The 21,769-nt window shown below is 43.8% G+C and overlaps 1 protein-coding gene across 7 annotated transcripts in view; it reads right to left on the bottom strand.

Annotated features, from left to right (window-relative positions):
• Positions 1-21,769, bottom strand: part of srgap1a (SLIT-ROBO Rho GTPase activating protein 1a) — a 317,376-nt gene that overhangs the window by 24,385 nt on the left and 271,222 nt on the right. For all 7 annotated transcript variants that reach the window (XM_059977536.1, XM_059977537.1, XM_059977541.1 and 4 more), the window contains exons 16-17: positions 4,478-4,583; positions 1,073-1,297 (exon numbers count right to left, since the gene is read on the bottom strand). In XM_059977536.1, the coding sequence (XP_059833519.1) occupies positions 1,073-1,297; positions 4,478-4,583 (331 nt within the window). The remainder of the gene's footprint in view (positions 1-1,072; positions 1,298-4,477; positions 4,584-21,769) is intronic.

The raw sequence follows: 21,769 nt of genomic DNA, 5'->3' as shown, positions 1-21,769 counted from the left end.
TGAGATCAAGTGAGGGGGAATGTGGGTGGTTGGGGAGGGGGCAGATGAAGTTAGGAGCTGGAGGGATAAGTGACAAAGATGAAAAAGGCTGGAGTAGGAAGGAGAGTGACCCTGGAAGAAAGGGAAGGATGAGAAGCAGTAGGAGATGACAGGCAGGTGAGGAGAAGGGGTGAGTGGGGAAACCACTCCCTCTTTCTTTTTATTCTGGTACCCTACCCTTTCCTTTGCAGTCACGATGAAGGGTCTCAGACTGAAATATCAACTGTTTATTCCTCTTCATAGATGCTGCCTGACTTGCTGAGTTCCTCCAGTGTGTGTTGCTAGAGATCTCTGGTTTATTTGAATGGCAGGGCAGTCTCAGAGGACCAACAGGCCTTGTGCTCCTGTTCATTCAAACTAAGCAACCCGACTAATGAGCTCAAAATATTGTCATGTGTCACGTAGTCTTATTGACAGGGCTTTGAATTCAGGAACAGACATTGTACTTTGTCTATGGGCTACAGAACAACAAGTTCCAGCCCAGTCATTCTCTCTTCTCTCCCCCTCCCATCCGACTGGAGATACAAGAGACTGAAAGCATGTACTGCCAGGCTCAGAGACATTAACCCCATTTGTTTTATTCTCCCAAACAAGAGAAAACCTGCAGATGCTGGAAATCTGAGCAACACACACAAAATGCTGGAGGAGCTCAGCAGGCCGGGCAGCATCTATGGAAAAGAGTACAGTTGACATTTTGGGTCAAAACCCTTCAGCAGGACATTTTTCATTCTCCCCACATTACCATCAACTGTCTCCAGGCTCTACCACTCGCCTACATATTTGGGGGAACTTACAACAGCCAATTAACTTGCCAAGCCACAGGTTTTCTTTTGGAAAGTGGGAGCACAAAGGCAGAACATGCAAATCGGAGAAAACCAAAGGCTTTGAAAATTGTATTTGGGGTAAAGAAAACATTTTATTTTGTCCCAGATTATTATGCTGCTGGAAACTGAAAGTTTGGCCCTGGTTTTCCTAAGGAAGGTCCTGGCACCAATCCTCACATTTAGTCACAGATGCAGAGAAGCGCACTTACCAGTAATCATCACCAGCCATACACTTCTCGTACACGGGCCCCTCCAGGTCCTTGGAATCTGGGAAGATCAGCTCATTGTGGATGATGATGGTTTTAATTAACTCATTTACGTGGGGCTGGCAAGAGACCTGGTCCTGCGTCTCTGGGACTGGCATCAGCGTTGGGCCGAAGCAGATGGCCAGGTTGTAGGGATCCATCATGTTCTCGTCGTTGAACTGCGACAAGCTACCAAGAGAGCAGAGGGAAAATCAGTGAGAGTTTCCGAAGTTGGAGTGGATGACAGCTCCAGGAGAACTGCTCAAGTTACCATGGTAACACGTAAGCCACTTGCAGGACTCTGACAAACTTCTACAGACGCTCAGTGTAGAGTATTCTAACTGCCTCAGAAACACCAACGCCTGGGAGCAGAAAAGACAAGTACTTGACACAGCCCAGTCCATCACAGACAAAGCCCTCCCCACCATTGAGACCATATACATTTAGTGTTGCCACAGGAATGCAGTATCCATCATCAAAGACCCTCCCCATCCAGGCCATGCCTTCTCACTACTACCAGGAGGTACAGGAGCCTTAGGTCCCACACCAACAAGTTCAGGAACAGTTATTCTCCTGAACTGGCATGGATAACTTCACTCACCTCAACTCTTAAAGGATTCCATAACCTATATACTCACTTTCAAGTAATCTTTACAACTCACGTTCTCAGTATTATTTATTTGTTATTTGCACAACTTGTCTTGCAGTATTCCACGTTACCAATGCCTAGAAGGGTCTTGTGCTCACAGGAGAAATGTCCAAGGCAATCACCGTGCATCCTGTCGGCACAGTAACAGTACACAGCAGGTCCAGGCAACAACACAACAATGGTACCCAATAAGTCCAGCTCCATTGCTATTGTGCAACTTGCTGATGGGTTAGACCTGTAGTTCTTGATTTCCTTAACATCCAGCAGAGTCTTGCGATCATAACAAAGACGTAAAGGATGACAATTATACTTCTGCTTGTAGCCGGAGTGACCGCTGCATCCTAGTGCAGTGCCACCTTATGGATAGACTCAGAATCGACCTGGTGAACCTCCTCTGCACTGCTGCCAAACCAGTGTATCTTTCCTCAAGTAAGGAGTCTAGAACTGCATACAGTTCCCCAGGTGTGGCATCACCAGTAATCCGTATAGTTGCAATATAACCTCCCTGTTCTTAAGTTCAAACCCAACCTGTGAATTTGCTTCTATTTTGATAGAAGTTACTATCAGTCTGAACACTCTGGGGCCTTCCTCCTGCACATTATAAGGGGCGACCCTACAGAGGTATATAAATTAACATATATAAATTAAGGAGTATAGAATAGATAAAAGCTCATAGTCCTTTATTCCTAGAATAAGTGAGTATAGAGGGCATAAATTTAAAGTGAAAGGCGAAAGCTTTAAACTGGACCTAAAGGCCATTTTTTCCACACAGAGGATGGTGGGTATATGGAACGTGCATACAATTACAACATTTGGACAGCTTCATGCATGGAAAAGATCTAGAGGAACATAAACACAAGCAAATGGGACTCTCCGAAATAGGCAGCTTGGGCTGCACAGATGAGGTGGGCTGAAGGGCCTGTTTCTTATTTAATCATGTTCCATTAAAATCTAATTGTGGTATTTACTATTTCTTTATTTAGAGCTGCAGCTTCTTCTGGCCCAATGAGCCTGTGCCGCCCAATTACATGTGGGTGTCAACGCGTGTATTCACGGGGAGAAGGTACAAACTTCTCCCACACAGCAGCAAAAATGAACCGAGGTTGCTGCTGCTGTTATCGAGTTACGCAAACTGCTACGCTACCGTGTCCTGTTCTTTTTTGTAAACAGTGTTCCCTCTAATCATTTTTACAGCTGCATGGACCAACCATTGCTCTGAACAGGACATTTTTACCCGGCCTGAAAACTGTGCACTTTAAAGGTTCTTTTTCATAATACTCATATCAAACAAATACAAGCCACCGCTCACAACACAAGTAAAAACAACTGACAGGCACAATGGCAAAAATAAAATGTTTTGAATAGATGGCGTTGGCGTTCAGCAGGCTGGTGATTTATTAACAGTGAGCTCCTGACTTCCATTCTGTGTTTATTGTTACAATTTGTAACAGGGTTGTAACTTGGAACACTAACAATATAAATACATTGAAGCTCTAAAATGTTTCAAAGTAAAATTTGTTATAGATTTATTATTTAGAAAACTTACGGATTATATTCATTAAAACAATTAATTACATGGTATTTCACAATTATATTACATAGATTTCAAAGTTATATTGGCATAAGTTCAAAATTATATTAACATTATATGAAAAGAATTTCCATCTGCCTGGCAACAAAGATTATGTGTGTGAGAACTTTTCAGTTACAATATGGCCACGCACCCACGCAGCTTAGTGGTAACAGCGCTTGTAACTGTAATCCCTCGTTAAGATTTCTACTATTATTCTGTAGGGTATTTCATTTAGTAGTTTTCTAGAAAAGCAATGAGTCCTGCTGGTAGAATATTTTGGTTTCGGCTAAAGACAAGACGACATGTTGTTAAGTTTAGGAATGTGGCGTCAGCCAATCAGGATGGTGGAACTGGGAGAAGGCTCTAGAAAGAGCTGGGCAGAGAGATTTGTGACAGACACTGATGGGATTTTGTGGTCTTTTGTGTAAAGAGAAGATCAGGAGAGATACCCATGGCATTCGACCCCATTGGAAGACACAGTACTTCGTAAGACAAAGGAGTCAAAGGTGGGAAGCTCTACTGGTGGTTGGTGATGAGAATTCAGCACCATTAGTAACAGTTATAGCCAGCTTTTGAAAGAGACGGCCATATGCACATTTACTCTGGTTTAACTGTAATCAGCCCTTTTAGTTTTTTCCTTTTCTTTCTCTTAATAACTGTTTGATAAAGCTGAAACTGTGCGGTGTAGGATCTGTTTTTTCTTGCCAACCGATAATTGTGTATGGGCAGTATTTACACAGCATTCGCTTAATCAAGGTTCTGTTAATCGGAATCTCCTAACCCAAATCAAACCAACCCGAGAAGTACATTGTTTCTGAAAGGTGGCCTCATCCCTGCTGAGTCAGGTGGCTGTTAGTGGAGATAGCTATCAAGGCAAGTTTGCATGCAAGCAGGTGAAGGGGTCACATAAAAATAGTGTTTAATTTAGGATTATACTTTGCTTGTCTGCTGCTTAAATGATAATGTGTCTATGATGCTGTTTTCATTACACCTGTGCATAAATGTGCTTGTGCAGGTGATAATAACCTTTAATATGACTTTGCCTTGGCAACCCTAAGACATCCACTAACTGCTGTAACAGCCAAGAAGGTATTAGGAACGCAAGTGATAATCAAAATCAGCAGGAGCGGAGGAAATCAATACTCACTGGTTCAGAAAGGAAAAGAGGTATCTCATCACCACGATGACAGAGCGCGGCAGCGTGAGCAGGATCTTGCGGAGGTGAAGAGCTCGCTCGTACAGATTCTCTATTCCTGCAAGGCAAGATGTGGACATTTTGTCATTCTGAGTAGGGACGGACCCAAACCATCCCGAGTGAGGGCTGGTCTTATAGACGAACACCACAGCACTGCAAAAACAGAATATTTATGAAGTGCCAGTCACATCCTCAGAAGTTCTCAAAGAGGTCTACAACCAACATGAGGTGTTATCATTGTGATAATGAACACACTAACAATGACACCTTGGAGAATATCACATTACAGTGTCAATCTGTGCACGTTATACTAATGGTAACTAGATGAAACTGTGAGATAAAGTTTTACAGAAGCAGCAAACAATTACTGAACCATTATCACATTGATTGGGCCTCCTACATGCAGGAGGCACTCTCTTTTGGCATGGCTGCACATGTATTTGCCCTGGTGAATCTGGTTCATTGCTCCCACACTGTACATTGCTCCCACACTGTACATTGCTCTGTGTGAATGTTACTAACATCGCTCAGTAAAAACATTTAATCGTACTACTCAAACACGAGGAAATCTGCAGATGCTGGAAATTCAAGCAACATACACAAAATGCTGGTGAAACACAGCAGGCCAGGCAGCATCTATAGGGAGAAGCACTGTCGACGTTTTGGGCTGAGGCCTTTCGTCAGGACTAACTGAAAGGAAAGATAGCAAGGGATTTGAAAGTAAGAGGGGGAGGGGGAAATGCGAAATGATAGGAGAAGACCAGAGGGGTGGGGTGAAGCTGAGAGCCAGAAAGGTGATTGGTGAAAGGGATACAGAGCTGGAGAAGGGAAAGGATCATGGGGCGGGAGGCCTCGGGAGAAAGAAAGGGGGAGGGGAGCACCAGAGGGAGATGGCGAACAGGCAGAGTGATGGGCAGAGAGAGAAAAAATAGGGGGAGGGGGAAAAAACTAAATATATCAGGGATGGGGTAAGAAGGGGAGGAGGGGCATTAACGGAAGTTAGAGAAGTCAATGTTCATACCATCAGATTGGAGGCCACCCAGACAGTATATAAGGTGTTGTTCCTCCAAACTGAGTGTGGCTATTAAGATTTGTGTTAATCGTACTACTCTGTTGGCGTCCTTGTTTCGTGCATATGTGACAATTATCGACCACCTTTAACACAGTAAGCCATCTCAAAGCACTTCACAGTAGTCCTAACATAGAAAAACTGTACCACGTTACGTCAGATTATCAGAAAAAAGCAGCCTATATAATCAAAGCCTGCTCTACCCTGCCCTGGTCATTTTCTCTTCCCCCTCTTTCACTGGGCAGAAGGTGAGAAACCACCAGGTTCACGAACCGTTTCTATCCTGCTGTTTTCAGACTCTTCCTATGCGATAAAGATTAACTCTTAACCTTTCAATCTACCTTATCTTTGCCTTTGCACCTTGTTTTTCCACTTGCACTTTCCTTTCTTTGTAAATGTAACACTGCATTCTGCATTCTATTTTTTCTTTCAATATTTTTATTAATATTATATAAATTGCATGGATATAAATACAAAGTTCATAAGGATACAAGTAATACAAATTACATTACATTTAAATCACAGTAATATGATCACAGTATCCCATATTCCAAATCAATTCAATCATGTAGAAAAACAGATTGAATTCTATTTTTTAAATTTTTTTTAGAAATACAGCATGGTAACAGGCACCTCCAGCCCAATTACACCCGTGTGACCAATTAACATCTAAACCACCGGTCTTTGTAATGTGGGAGGAAACCCAACATACTACCTCAATGTACAGAATGATCTGATGGACAGCATGTGAAACAAAACTTTTCACGGTACCTGTGACAAGAATAAACCAATTAGCAGAGGGCTGGGTTTGGAAACAAATGCTGAACACAACACAGAGAGAGAACTGCTCTGTTTGGTTCAGAAAACAATGCCCTAAGAGCACAGATGAGGTCCAGTTTAAGCAAAAACTATACTTCCTATAGCACAGCATACCCCGAGTACTGTACTGCTGCTGCTACCTGAGATCTGTGTGTCAGTTCCCTCGAGTGGTCCTCAAAACCACAGCTTTCCAACACAGAGCTAACTGAATAGATGCAACACCCTGATGAAAACAGGACAGTGTAGACAGCTTACTAAGCTTCCCATAGTCCTTTGGAAATTTGAGCCACTAAATTGGTGATTCTTATTTTTAAACTGATTAAACATTAAAGGGTAAAATAAAAAAATAAACTCCCATTGGCACGTTTATATAAAATTTTCCTCCTTCCTGTCATTTCAATGCTCCGTGAATGTCTTTTTTTGTAGAAGTTGACCATATTTTTCTTTGTGGATAAGGATATATTAAAAGAAATATTTAAATTTGTTCTGTTTTCCTTTCCATCTGTTTTTTATTTAGATCTGGTATACGTGCTGTTGCTACAGAGCTAAACTCATTCAACTGCAGAAAGAGAAGTTTTTAGCACGGTGAAAATAAATAAATGCAGATTTTTGCCTGTTTGTGATCTTTTTTTAAATGTATTCATAGGAAGCAGCCGTCATTGCTACCTGCACTTTCTCTACAGCTGTTACATCTCATTATGCACTATCCTGTCCTACCTCAATGCACTGTGTAATAATCTGTGTGAACAGTAGACAAGACAAGCTTTTCACTGTCTCAGTACGTGACAATCATAAATCAATTCCAATCATAGTCAGCACAGGCAATGGGCCAAAGGGCCTGTTTCTATGCTCTAAGGTCTCAACACTCGTACAGATTAAAGATAATTAAAGATTGGCTTTACTATAGGAAGCAGTTGAGGCCAGCCAGCAGCAATCGACAGGTAGATGAGCTTTACCTGTTGCAGGTACATCGAAGCACACAGTGAACGGTGTCACTTGCATCAAGGACCAACACAATGTGCTCGGGGCAGCCCACAAGTGTCGTCATGCCTCCGGTATCAACATAGCATGCCCATGATTTACTAACTCCAACCAGTGTGTCTTTGGAGTGTGGGAGGCCACCGGAAGAAGCTCACATGGTCATGGAGAGAATGTATGAACTCCTTACAGACAGCAGTGGAGTTGATGCCGGGTCGCTGCTTGTGGGATCATAGCGCTACACTCACCACAACTCTGCTGTGCTGCCTCTGAGGTCATTGCATTGCACTGGGGAGCTGTGCCTGGGTCCCAAGCTTTGAATTTCCCCCTCCCTGCTTCTCCCTCCGCTTCAATCACTCCTGTTTGTCTCAGCTGGTCTTCGGTGGGGGAGGGGGGGGAACGGACGATATTGTAGCGCCAGCAAGCTGGGTTCAATTCCTGCAACTGCCTGTAAGGAGTTTGTACTTTCTCCCTGTGACTGCATGGGTTTCCTCTGGTTGCTCTAGTTTCCTCCAACTTTCCAAAGACATACAAGTTAGTAGGATAATTAGTCACATGGGTGCAATTGGGTGGCATGGCTCATTGTACCAGGAAGGCCTGTTACTGTGCTATATTTCTAAAATAAAATTAAAATACAATGAAGTACAGAGGCTCAGGGTGAAATCTGTCTGGCACCAGCTCTTACGAAGGTTCCTGTGACTTCTGCATTTGCCAATTTAAAAGTGCTAAATAAATGCAAGTCTTTCTTCACAACCCTTTCACAGTAACATATCCCCAGAGACAGGCACAGGCTCAGAGGGGTCAAAAGCCACATGTCCCGTACCCTCTCACATGCAAAAAATATTCATCATGTGCTTTTAGACAGGAAAAACATTAATCAGGAAGAACTGCTGGTAACCATGGGAACAATGCAACATTCGTGCTCTGACACCATCCACGCATTTGGGTCCCCCTGACATAACTGTAAATGATCAGAGACCCTTTCTGGACAGCAGTGAATCTGAGGAACTCTCTGCCACAGGGAAGCAGTAGAAGTGACCTCATTAAATATATTTCCAACGCAGTTAGACAGGTTCTTGCCGAGCAGGGGAATGAAGGGTTATGGGGAAAAGGCAGGTTGGTGGAGTCGAGTCCACTACCAGATCAGCAATAACCTTATTGAATGGCAGAGCAGGCCCAGTGAGCCGACTCCTGCTCCTATTTCGTAGCCATAGACCAGTACAGCACAGAAACAGACCATTCCCACACTCACACTATGCTCTGAGTGAATTCCCCAACAGGTTCATCTTAAATATTTCACCTTTCACACTTAACACATGACCTCTAGTTCTAGTCTCACCCATCTTCAGTGGAGAAAAAATCCTGCCCCCTCATCAATTTTTACACCTCTATCAAATCTCCCCTCATTCTTCTATGTTCCAGGGAATAAAGTCCTAACTTAATCAACTTTTCCCTATAACCCAGGTCCTCAAGTTCTGGTAACATCCTTGTAAATTTTCTCTGCATTCTTTCAACCTTATTGAATAAATTTCCTGTAGGTAGGTGACCAGAACTGGACATAATACTCCAAATTAAGTCTCACCAACATCTTATGCATGTTCAACATAACATTCCAACTCCTGTACTCAATACTTTGATTTATGAAGGCCAATGTACAGGTGTCCCCCATTTTTCGAACGTTCACTTTATAACACCTCGCTGTTACGAAAGACCTATATTAGTTACCTGTTTTCGCTAACAGAAGGTGTTTTCACTGTTACAAAAAAAGGCAGCCAAGCTCCTCCCCCGGAACTGCATTCTAGCCGCCATTGCTTAAACATGTGCCTGTGAGCATCTGTGCTTTATGTCAATTTATTTTGTACATCCATTAGCAAGATGAGTTCTAAGGTAATTGGAAAAGCCTAAAAGAGCGCGTAAGGGTGTTACACTTAGCATAAAACTAGACATAATAAAGCATTTCGATCGTGGTGAACGAAGTAAGGACATAGTGAGTTTGGCTAAGGGTTTGTGGAAGTTGACGAAGATGATGTTGAAGAGGTTTTGGCATCCCATGACCAAGAACTGACAGGTGAAGAGCTGATAAAGAGGAAAGGATAACAATTGAAACCAAATGCAGTAGTGAAGTTGTCCATGAACTGAACGTGAAGCAATTGCATGAGATTTTCGCTGCGATTGACAACGCTGCAACGATTGGAGAGAAGTATTCCTATTTTATATAGGCTGTGTATTTATCAGACCATTCCTGCTTTTACTATATATTACTATTATTTTAGGTTTTATGTGTTACTTGGCATGATTTGGTAGGTTGTTTTGGGTCTGAGAACACTCACAAATTTTTCCCATATAAATAAATGGTAATCGCTTCTTCACTTTACGACATTCCGGCTTATGAACCATTTTATAGGAACGCTCTACCTTCGGATAGCAGGGGAAACCTGTACCAAAAGTTCTCTCTGCAACCTTAACTACCTGTGATGCCACTTTCAATTCATTACTGACCTCTCTTCTCAGATCCATCTGCCCTACCTCACTCTCCAGTGCCCTTCAGCTCACTGTGAAAGACCCACCCTGGCTGGTTCTCACAATGCGTACCACCTCACACTTGTCTACATCTGCCATTTTGAAACCTATTTTTCCCAGCTGATCCAGATCCCGCTGCAAGCTTTGATAACATTTCTCGTAGTCCACTATGCCCCCAATCTTGGTGTCATCCACAATTTTGCTGATCCATTTTACTACATTATTATTCAGATCATTCATATACAGTACAAAAGTCTTAAGCACATATATATAACACGTGTGCCTAAGAACGTTACGCAGTACTGTATTTATCAATGTGGAGTGGAGAGTGAGTTTGTAAATCTGGAGGGAGCAAGGATAGAGCACCACGGCAGGGGTGTGGGCCAGGTGGCAGAAAAGTAGTGCCAGGGGCACAGTGGCATGGATGCAGACACACCCAGCCCTGAGACACCAGGCAAGGTCATTCGATTCCAAGCAATTGGTTTATTAATCATTACAGAATATCTCTTTGGTGCTTTCCACTCCCTCTCTTCTCCCTTCCCCTTTTCCTAACCATGACCAACCCCTCCCTGCACTCTTCCCACTCTCAGTCCACAAGAGACGCATATCAGAATCAGGTTTATCAGCAATCACATATGTCATGAAATACAGATAAGACTTAGACTTTTGCACAGTATTGTAGAGGAGAAATAACAATGGACCCAGCACCAATCCCTGTGGCACTCCACTAGTCACATGTCTCCAGTCAGACAGGCAACCATCTACTACCACTCTCTGCTTTCTCCCACAAAGCTAATGTCTGATCCACATCGTAAATGCCAAGCCATTGAACCTTCTGGACTAAACTCCCATGCGCAATCTTGTCAAAGGCCTTGCTAAAGTCCATGCCGACAACATCTAATGCCTTACCTTCACCAATTTTCCTTGTAACTTCTTCAAAAAACAGTAAGATTAGTTAGACAAAACCTACGACACACAAAGCCAATCAGTCTCCATCTATCTGGCCCTTTAGAAAACCTTCCAATAACTTCCCTCCTACTGACATCACGCTCAATAGTCTTTCATCGCCCGGCTTATTCCTAAACAACGGGACAACATTTTCTATCCTAATGGTCTTTCAAAGTGTGGAGGCTGAGGAGAGATCTGCTGGATGTTTATAAAATCAATAGAGGCATAGATAAGGTAGACAGTCTGTTCCGCAGGACAAGAATGTCAAATACGAGAGGAGACCACCTTAAGGTGAGAAGGGGAATGCCTAAAGGAAATATGTGGGGCAAATTATTTTTAACGGGTGGGTAAAACGGGCTAACAGGGGTGGTAGTAGTGAAGGCAGTAGAATGTGCAGGAAATTGAGAGATATGGATCGTGCGGTGGCAAAAGGAATTCGTTTTAATTTGGCTGTGTGGTCAGCATGGATATTGTGGGTTGAAGGGCAGCTTACAAAACAGCGCTGGAATTCAATTCTGAACTCCAGAACACCCTGAGCTGTAATAGTGTCACATTAACCGCTAACACCCTGAGCTGTAATAGCATTGCACTAACTGCTAACACCCTGAGCTGTAATAGTGTCGCACTAACCACTAACACCCTGAGCTGTAATAGCATTGCACTAACCGCTAACACCCTGAGCTGTAATAGTGTCGCACCAACTGCTAACACCCTGAGCTGTAATAGTGTCGCACTAACCGCTAACACCCTGAGCTGTAATAGTGTCGCACCAACTGCTAACATCCTGAGCTGTAATAGTGTCGCACTAACCGCTAACACCCTGAGCTGTAATAGCATTGCACTAACCGCTAACACCCTGAGCTGTAATAGTGTCGCACCAACTGCTAACACCCTGAGCTGTAATAGTGTCGCACTAACCGCTAACACCCTGAGCTGTAATAGTGTTGCACTAACCGCTAACACCCTGAGCTGTAATAGCATGGCACTAACCGCTAACACCCTGAGCTGTAATAGTGTCACATTAACCGCTAACACCCTGAGCTGTAATAGTGTCGCACTAACCGCTAACACCCTGAGCTGTAATAGTGTCGCACTAACCACTAATAGCCTGAGCTGTAGTAGCGTCGCACTAACCGCTAACACTCTGAGCTATAATAGTGTCGCACTAACCACTAATAGCCTGAGCTGTAATAGTGTCGCACTAACCGCTAACACCCTGAGCTGTAATAGTGTCGCACTAACCACTAACACCCTGAGCTGTAATAGTGTCGCACTAACCGCTAACACCCTGAGCTGTAATAGTGTCGCACTAACCGCTAACACCCTGAGCTGTAATAGTGTCGCACTAACCGCTAACACCCTGAGCTGTAATAGTGTCGCACTAACCGCTAACACCCTGAGCTGTAATAGTGTCGCACTAACCGCTAACACCCTGAGCTGTAATAGTGTCACACTAACCGCTAACACCCTGAGCTGTAATAGCGTCGCACTAACCGCTAACACCCTGAGCTGTAATAGCGTCGCACTAACCGCTAACACCCTGAGCTGTAATAGTGTCGCACTAACCGCTAACACCCTGAGCTGTAATAGCATTGCACTAACCGCTAACACCCTGAGCTGTAATAGTGTCGCACTAACCGCTAACACCCTGAGCTGTAATAGTGTCGCACTAACCGCTAACACCCTGAGCTGTAATAGCATTGCACTAACCGCTAACACCCTGAGCTGTAATAGTGTCGCACCAACTGCTAACACCCTGAGCTGTAATAGTGTCGCACTAACCGCTAACACCCTGAGCTGTAATAGTGTCGCACTAACCGCTAACACCCTGAGCTGTAATAGTGTCGCACTAACCACTAATAGCCTGAGCTGTAGTAGCGTCGCACTAACCGCTAACACTCTGAGCTATAATAGTGTCGCACTAACCACTAATAGCCTGAGCTGTAATAGTGTCGCACTAACCGCTAACACCCTGAGCTGTAATAGTGTCGCACTAACCGCTAACACCCTGAGCTGTAATAGTGTCGCACTAACCGCTAACACCCTGAGCTGTAATAGTGTCGCACTAACCGCTAACACCCTGAGCTGTAATAGTGTCGCACTAACCGCTAACACCCTGAGCTGTAATAGTGTCGCACTAACCGCTAACACCCTGAGCTGTAATAGCGTTGCACTAACCGCTAACACCCTGAGCTGTAATAGCGTCGCACTAACCGCTAACACCCTGAGCTGTAGTAGCGTCACACTAACTGCTAACACCCTGAGCTGTAATAGTGTCGCACCAACTGCTAACTCCCTGAGCTGTAATAGTGTCGCACTAACCACTAACTCCCTGAGCTGTAATAGTGTCGCACTAACCGCTAACACCCTGAGCTGTAATAGTGTCGCACTAACCGCTAACACCCTGAGCTGTAGTAGCGTCACACTAACCGCTAACACCCTGAGCTGTAATAGTGTCGCACTAACTGCTAACACCCTGAGCTGTAATAGTGTCGCACTAACCACTAACACCCTGAGCTGTAATAGTGTCGCACTAACCACTAACTCCCTGAGCTGTAGTAGCGTCACACTAACTGCTAACACCCTGAGCTGTAATAGTGTCGCACTAACCACTACACTAAGTTAGCGCAATGCCTCATCGTGCCAGCAATCAGCAATTAATTGGGGTTGAATTCACACTGTGATCTGTAAGAAGTTTGTACTTTCTCTCTGTGACTGCATGGGTTTCCTCCCACATTCCAAAGATATTTGGGTTAGGTTTAGTAAGTTGTGGGCATACAACATTGGCGCTGGAATGTGCGGTGACACTTGCTGTCACAAATGACACATTTCACTGTATGTTTTGATGCATTCATGATAAACAAATTTGGATTTCGAATTGAACTTGCATTGACTGTTTCCATTGACAATGCGTTCCACACTTGCACTACCTACTGAGTGTAGTGTTCCCCCTCACATTCCCCTTTGACCTATTATTACACTCCAATGAATAAAGCCCAGGCCTGCCCAACCTCTCCAAAGAACATAGGCTCCTGAGTCAGCACAGACTTGGAAGTGGGAGACGTGAATGTAACAGCTAAACCACACGTGCAACAACTAATGCAGAACTCTGTGTACATTCCTAACAAAGATATTCCAGAAGGGAAAATTTTGAAATGGACTTAGTTTCTCGGGAATATGAGGTGAAAAAGCACTTAGAAAAGTGAACTAATAAGGAACAGCACAGCGTTTCAAAGCCATCACAAGCCCTAGATGCCTGCTCAAAGATCTCTCTGTTATTGGCTGTATTCAGATAGGCCGATTCCATACAACCAGCCACAAACAAGGCCGGCACAAAATGAATGGCTGGCAGCAGGCGGTATCCATTCCTCTTTCCCACAGTCAATATTGAAATGGTGGCCATCTGTCTGAATCAGGCTTTTCACTCACACGGGCACTGCTGCCAGCTCGCTCCTCCGGGAGGACACCGACAAGGCTGCCATTCTTGTCCTGTGTCTTCTAACGCCAGAGGCTGGCCATTTTTAAAAGGAGGAAGGAAGGAAAGGGGAAAAGAACAAATCTAGGGTGTTCCTCACAGAGAAAGGATGTCCCAGAGTGCCACGTGGCCAATGAGGCTCCTCCAAAGTGACCTCTGGGGAGTAGCCTGTGAGATACAATCTCGTTGAAACCCATCACAAATTGTGCACCAATTACAAGTGAGGTGGAAATTGCTGATTCTGCAATATTGGCCTCTGCTTCCTCTCCATCCCCACCCCTCCCCTGCAAGGGGTGTGACGGAATCCTCTCCACTTGCCATCTTAAAAGTTTCTTCCCCAGGCAGTTAATCTGATAGCCACTCCAGTTAGCTTGCCCGACTCTGCTCCCCATTTACTACCTTGCTCAACGCACTGCAACTTAAGCACCTTAAACCATTTTTAATAATACTGTTTATGGTGTAAATACATGCTGATATTTACAGAATGCACATTTTATTCCACACCATAGCTCTAACACCATTTTATACCATTCTTAATGATTGTTGAATGCTGTTGTTTTCTGTTGCAAGTCGCGCCAACGCAAATTCCTAATCCATGTAAGTATATTTGGTGAATAAAGTTGACCTTTGATCCCTGATCCCTGATCCCTGATTTCCCACATGCGTGTAACTCCAAGGAACCTCAAGAAGCCTGACACCACCCCAGGACGAAGCAGCCCAGCTGACTGGCTTCTCCTCAACATTCATTCCTTTCACTGCTCTGCATTTTGTAGCGATGATGCGCGCCATCGACAAAGCACAAGAACACGTTCGGGTTACTCTGACTGCAGAAGCACAAGGGCAGCATCAACCGTCACAGGGGCTGGCACCGTAGCATGCTCCAGTTGCTTCCCACATTCCAACACCATTAGAGTTAGGATTACTAAGTTATGGACAAACTATACTGGTGACACTAGTGGGACGCACCCAGCACATACTTCACTCATTTCACTGCAGTTTCAAATTTTCATAATAATAATACTTTATTTATCCCAAGTGGGAAATTCTTTCATTACAGCAGCACCATTTAAAAACACACTTATCAGTGTGCAGTCCTAACTAATAATAAATACAGAATAATAATAGTGTAATAACAGTATACCAATGTGTAATAGTAACGTACAAAATAATACAAAAAAGACTGTGAGGTGTGTCTCCTGTCACACAGAGATGAACTGTTGTATATGCTTATTGCATTTGGACAAACAAAGTTCATCTTTGAATGTTCGAATTCACCCAAGCACAAAGCACTTCTGACACAGTGCACCAGGTGACAGGAGTCACTGAGGTCAAACACGACACAGTCCAGGGCCAAGTCTGGAGGTTGGAGGCCCAGATGTGGCCTGCCCTGGGTTTGGGGAACAATCCGTGCAAGCGAATGGGGGGGTGAGAGGGTGGGAAGGGGCTTGCTCTGCATCTGTTGTTGTTATTGTGGCTCCGACGGGTGTGCAGTGCCGGCACTGGAATACACAGCAATGCTTGTAGGTCGATACACAGTAAATGCTGGAGTAACTCAGGAGGTCAGGCAGCATCTATGGACAGGAATAAATTGTTTTGGGACAGGATCCTTCATCAGGCCTGGAAAGGAAGTGGGGAAGAAGCCAGAATAAGGGGAGAGGAGAGAGGGGAGGGGAAGGAGTACAAGCTGGCAGGTGATAGGTGAGGGGTGAAGTGAGCTGCTGGGAAATGATAGGTGAAGTGGTAAAGAGTTGAAGAAACAGGAGTCAACAATGGAGAAAGAGAAAGAGGAGGGGTACCAGAGGAAGGTGGTGGGTGGGCAAGGAGAAGAAGTGAGAAGAGGACCAGAATGGGGAATGGAAAAAAAGGGGGGGAGGTAAAAATTATCAGATACACCATGTTTAGTGAAGATATTTGCCCAGGAAATAGGAGGTGGTGGGGGGGAAGTGTTGATGGTTCCACTTCCCCTACAACAGCATCATTCACATCTACCCAAGGGGTCGAGCAAGCTTCAGTTCAATACTTCATCTAGGAGGTGGACCCACAAATGTACTTCTGAGCTAAATAAGGGAAAAGGAAATAGACCACACGATTGAAAGACAACACACGCTACTCTGTAAACTCTACACATGGTGGGCATCCCGTACTGCGCTCAAGAGTTGAGTCTGTGAAATCCTTACTTGGAATGTCTCATATTTGCTGTACTAGAAACAAAAATATTTGCCAAGGGAATTAGTCATCAGCAGAGCTATGAATCTTGCAACTTTGCTGTTCCACCTGAAGCAGCTAAGAAAACTCGAAGCGATGGCAGATAGAGGAGGGTAAGTATTTCCTAAGTTAGTTGAACCCATTGAACTTGACAAAGTGTTTAAATAACACCCTTGCAAACCTCTCCTGCTTCGGAATCTATGAATTTAAACCAGCGGCATTGGAACGTTTGGTGGGAGAACAGGAAAATAGTTGTACATGTGCATGAGATCTTGCCTCTGTGAGTTTAATTGAAGCATTCAAGGAAAATACAGCTGGCCAGCACAATTTCTGCAGTTTATGAATAGTTAGCAACTATTTATATAAGCCCACAACTGTTACTTGCAAGAGAGTTCTCTGAAGTTACATAAAGCAGCAATTGTCACTTAAATATTTGGCCAGATACCATCATTTTAAAGGGCATGCAGTTCAATGAGTAGTAACGAATGCCAGCCTACTGGAAATATTTTGCTGTCCCCTCTCCACGTTAATTCCTACAACTTAAAAACAAACTGCTGGATAAACTCACACAAAATGCTGGTGGAACACAGCAGGCCAGGCAGCATCTATAGGGAGAAGCACTGTCGATGTTTCGGGCTGAGACCCTTTGTCAGGACTGAGTCCTGATGAAGGGTCTCAGCCGAAACATTGACAGCACTTTTCCCTATAGACGCTGCCTGGCCTGCTGTGTTCCACCAGCATTTTGTGTGTGTTGCTTGAATTTCCAGCATCTGCACATTTCCTCGTGTTTGCTGGATAAACTCAGTGGGTCAGATGGCAACTGTGGAGGGAAAAGGATAGTCAAACGTGGACCATCCCTTTGCCTCCACCAATGCTGCCTGACCTGCTGAGCTCCTCCAGCAGTTTGTTATTTTCCCCAGATTCCAGTGCTTGCATTCTTTTTCCAATTCCTAGAACTCTTTACACTAACCATTAATTCCCTGAGATTTCAAATGTTTCTCGATCTCCAAATAAAGGTCATATAATAATCCACCCTCCACATCCACAGGAGTGGGTACAGAATTCTATTGATTCACTCCTCTCTGAGAGAAGAAATTTCTAAGCTCCTCGGTTTTAAATGACCAGCCTTTTCTGTAGTCTGCCCTTTTGTTCATGACTCTCCCACTAGTGGAAATAGATCAATACTTACCCTGCCAAGCTCCATTAGGAATTTAAATGTTTTAATAAGGTTACTCCCATTTCTTCTAAACTCCAAGACATACAGACCCAGATTACATAGCCTCTCCAGACAGGAAAATCCTCTGAAGTTAGGAATTAGCCTGAGGAATCTTAAAGGAGATGTCTTACCTCTTCTTTCTCAAAGGTAAGTAGGGATGGGCAATAAATGGTTTTCCTTGCAACATTCACATTCCATAAAAGTAAACTAAAGAATTGGTTGCTCCTTGGGAAATGCAGTTAAGGGTTAAGGGCTCCCCAAGACCCACCAGTTATATTGTGAAATGGGAAGAATTTTTCTCAAGAATACTGCCACAGGAAAAGCCATTCATAGCTTCCTCCCATGTACTCAACAGAAACAGAACACAATTTTGACCATGATGATTAAATCTCTCTTTAACCTTCTCTACTGAGCTGAGAACAAAGCTGCTTAAGCCCCCTCCATTAAACAGGTATTCTCCCCCACCCTGTGCAGAATCCCATTAAAGTGCCTCACTTTGTCATAAAGAAATGGCAGGGTTACTAAATATTGGCTTTTGACTTGTCTAAATGTTACGTGGAAATTAAAGAGAGATTTAGCTGAGGAGTAATATATCGAGACAGGGTAAACAGAAAAGACCTTTCACTGAAAGCAGAGAAGCCTAGTGTGATTTATGGTAACTGATACGGCAGAGAGTTGTGAACACAGCTCAGCGTATCACAGAAACTAGCCTCCCCTCCATGGACACAGTAAAGCAGTCAGCATAATCAAAGATACACCCGCCTCGGACATTCTCTCTTCTCCTATCCCATCGGGTAGAAGATACCGAGTCCTGAAAACACGTAGCACCAGGCTCAGGGACAGCTCCTATGCTGCTGCTATAAAACTATTGAATGATCCCCTTCTACAACAAGATGCACTCTTGACATGACAGCCTGCCACATCATGGCTTTACACATCACAATCTGCCTGTACTGCACTTTCTCCGCAGCAATAGCACTTTACTCTGCAGTTTATTATTGTTTTTCCATTAGCAGTAAAATGATCTGTATGACTGGCATGGAAAGTAACATTTCTCACTGTACCTCGGTGCATGTGATAATCATAAACCAATTTGAAAGATTAGACAAGAATTCAGAACAAAAATTATTCCATTCAATTACCGGCAGGGGGTCTGGCACTCACTGCCCCAAGGGTGGGAGGAGCAGAAAGCCACAGTATGTTGAAAAGGGAAATGGATGGCTATGGACTGAGGGTTATGAAATAGGAGTAAGATTGGTAAATGGCTTTATTATTGTCACATATTGTACACTGAAAAATGGGTTTTTTTGCATGCCAACCAAACAGATAATTTCATCACTTCAACCTTCTCAACCTCTGCACCATTGATGTAAACAGGACGTGGACCGGTCCCGTTCCTGAAGTCAATGACCAGTTCTTTTGTTTCGCTGACATTGAGGAAAAGATTGTTGTCATGACACCACGTCACTGGCCTCTCTCTCGTCTTCCTGTACTCTGACTCACTGCTTTCTGAGATCCATGTCCAGTTTAGCCTAGCATGGACACAATGAGATGGGGCTTCCCTGTGAAATGCATTCATACTGTAAAATGGCAAATCCGTTCAGAAGATTGGAATTGTTATTGTCTTCATTTGCTTATTATTGTCACATGTACAGAGATACAGTGAGAAAGTTTGATTTGCATGCCATCCAGACAGATCATGCCTTACATAATTACATCAAGTTAGAAAAAAGAAAACAAAATACTAGGAAATAGTATTCAAAGGTCAAAGTTGATATATTATCAAAGTAAATATATGCTACCATATATTTCATTGAGATTCATTTTCTTGCAGGCAGGTACAGGAAGAGTAAGAAAGACAGTAGAATTTAAGTAAATGTATACATAGACACAAACTGACAGCAACCAATGTGTGAAAGACATTATAGTGCGAGAATGGGAGATGAAGAGTTCATTATTTTAACCAAATCTATAACAGAACAGTACAGAGGAGATTCACCAGGAAGTTGCCAGGATTGGAATATTTCATGGGGAGAGATTGGATTGAGCAGAAAATATAGAACGGTAAAACAAACGTTCAGCCCTTCACTTCCCAATATTCTATCAAACTAATTAAAGTAGTAATTAAATGTCAAACTAAATGTATTTTTGCCTGTACAACCTCCATCTCCCTCAATTCTCTGTATAGTCATGTGCTTATCTAAGAGCTTCATAAACACTCCTATTGTACAAGATCTGTTAAATCTCCAGAGAACCTTCCATATCTCCTTTAATGAGCAAAGAACTGGGCAGTCTCCTGGCATGCTATAAAGTTCCAAAGCCTCTAAGTAAGGGTAACTAAAACTAGCATCATAAAATCATAGAGTCATAGAACACACAAGTGCAGAAACAGGCCGTTTGGCCCATCTAATCTATGACAAAGTATGAATCTGCCTAGTCCCATTGACCTGCACATGGACCACACCCCTCCAATCCATGGACTATTCAAAGTTCTCTGAAATATTCAAACCAAACCCACATCCAATGCAGCTCATTCCACATTTTCACGACTCACTGAGTGAAGAAATTACCCCTCATGTTCCCCTTAAGCATTTCACCTTTCATCCTTAACCCATGACCACTGGTTGCTGACCCACCCAACCTCAATGCAAAAAGCCTGCTTGCATTTACCCTATCTATACTCTCATAATTTTGTATACCTTTATCAAATCTCCTCTCAATCTTCTACTTTCTAGAGAATAAAATCCTAATCTATTCAATCTTTCCTTATAAATCAGGTCCTCCACACCCAGCAACATCATTACAAATTTTCTCTGCATTCTTTCAATCTTTTTGACACTTTTCCTGTAGGTAGGTAGCCAAACCTACACACAGTACTCCAAATTAAGCCCAATATCTTCTACAACTTCAACATAGCATCCTATCTCCTCAAAGTGCCTAAAGCTTTCTTTATGACCTTATCTACCTGTGACACCACTTTCATGGAATTATAGACCTGTATGTCCAGTTCATTCTGTTCTACCACACTCCTCAGTGCCCAATTGCTCACTGTGTACATCCTACTCTGGACGGTGCTCCCAAAGTGCAACACCTCACACTTGTCTGCAGTAAGTTCCATATTCCATTTTTCAGCCCATTTTTTCAGCCAGTCCAGGTTCTACTGCAAGCTCTGATAGCCTTCTTTGCTGTCCACTACACCCCTAATCTTGGTGTCATCCACAAATTTGCTGATCCAGTCTACCACATTATCATCCAAATTGTTGATATAGATGACAAACAGCAATGGACCCAGCACCGATCCCTGCATCAAGGAGAGCGGCCACACAAACCCTGTCCTTCTGTGAAGAGTGACTGCCACGCCAGGTCCGAATGCTGCCGACCTGGCTACCAACTGTCGTTGACTCTGTGGCCTACATGGAGTGTGACTACTGACCTTCTCCACATCTAATCTTCCTTGATGCTTCAAAATGGAGTCGATCATGATTTTTTTCCACCAGGCAGCTTGTCTTCTGGAAAGCAAACACTCGGGGGCAGCACTGACTCAAGCTTGGACACCACGCCACACTGCCCCCCCACCCCCGGTGGAGGGCACCGGCAATTACGCCTCTCTCCTGGCTGTTGTAAGCAGGCGACACTGCGGCTTGAGGCCTTGTCCTCACTGGCACTGAGGCCAAACAGCTCACCCATCATCCGCCTCTGCCGTCCGCCAATAAATCATGGAATTGGACTTGCTGCATTCCATATTAACAATGTCCAAAAGGGCCTTGTGATCACGGGGAAAGTGACTAAGATGGTCACTTGCTGTTAGACTGCACGCCTCTTTTGCACACCAACTCTGACACAGGCAGCAGTATGATCTACATCAAGTGCAGCTTCTTCAGTTTCACCACCAATGAGCAACTCGCTGAAGTGGTAGACCGGCAGTACTTTGAATTCTTAATGTCAAGCAGGATCTTGTGATCATAAAAGATATGTTTAAAAAGGACAGTAGTACACTTTGTTGCCATAGAAGCC

This window comes from Hypanus sabinus, chromosome 8, assembly GCF_030144855.1.
Source record: "Hypanus sabinus isolate sHypSab1 chromosome 8, sHypSab1.hap1, whole genome shotgun sequence".
NCBI classification, from domain to species: Eukaryota; Metazoa; Chordata; class Chondrichthyes; order Myliobatiformes; family Dasyatidae; genus Hypanus; species Hypanus sabinus.
Note: the sequence above shows the minus strand (reverse complement) of the source record. Positions and strands in the feature narration are given on the sequence as shown.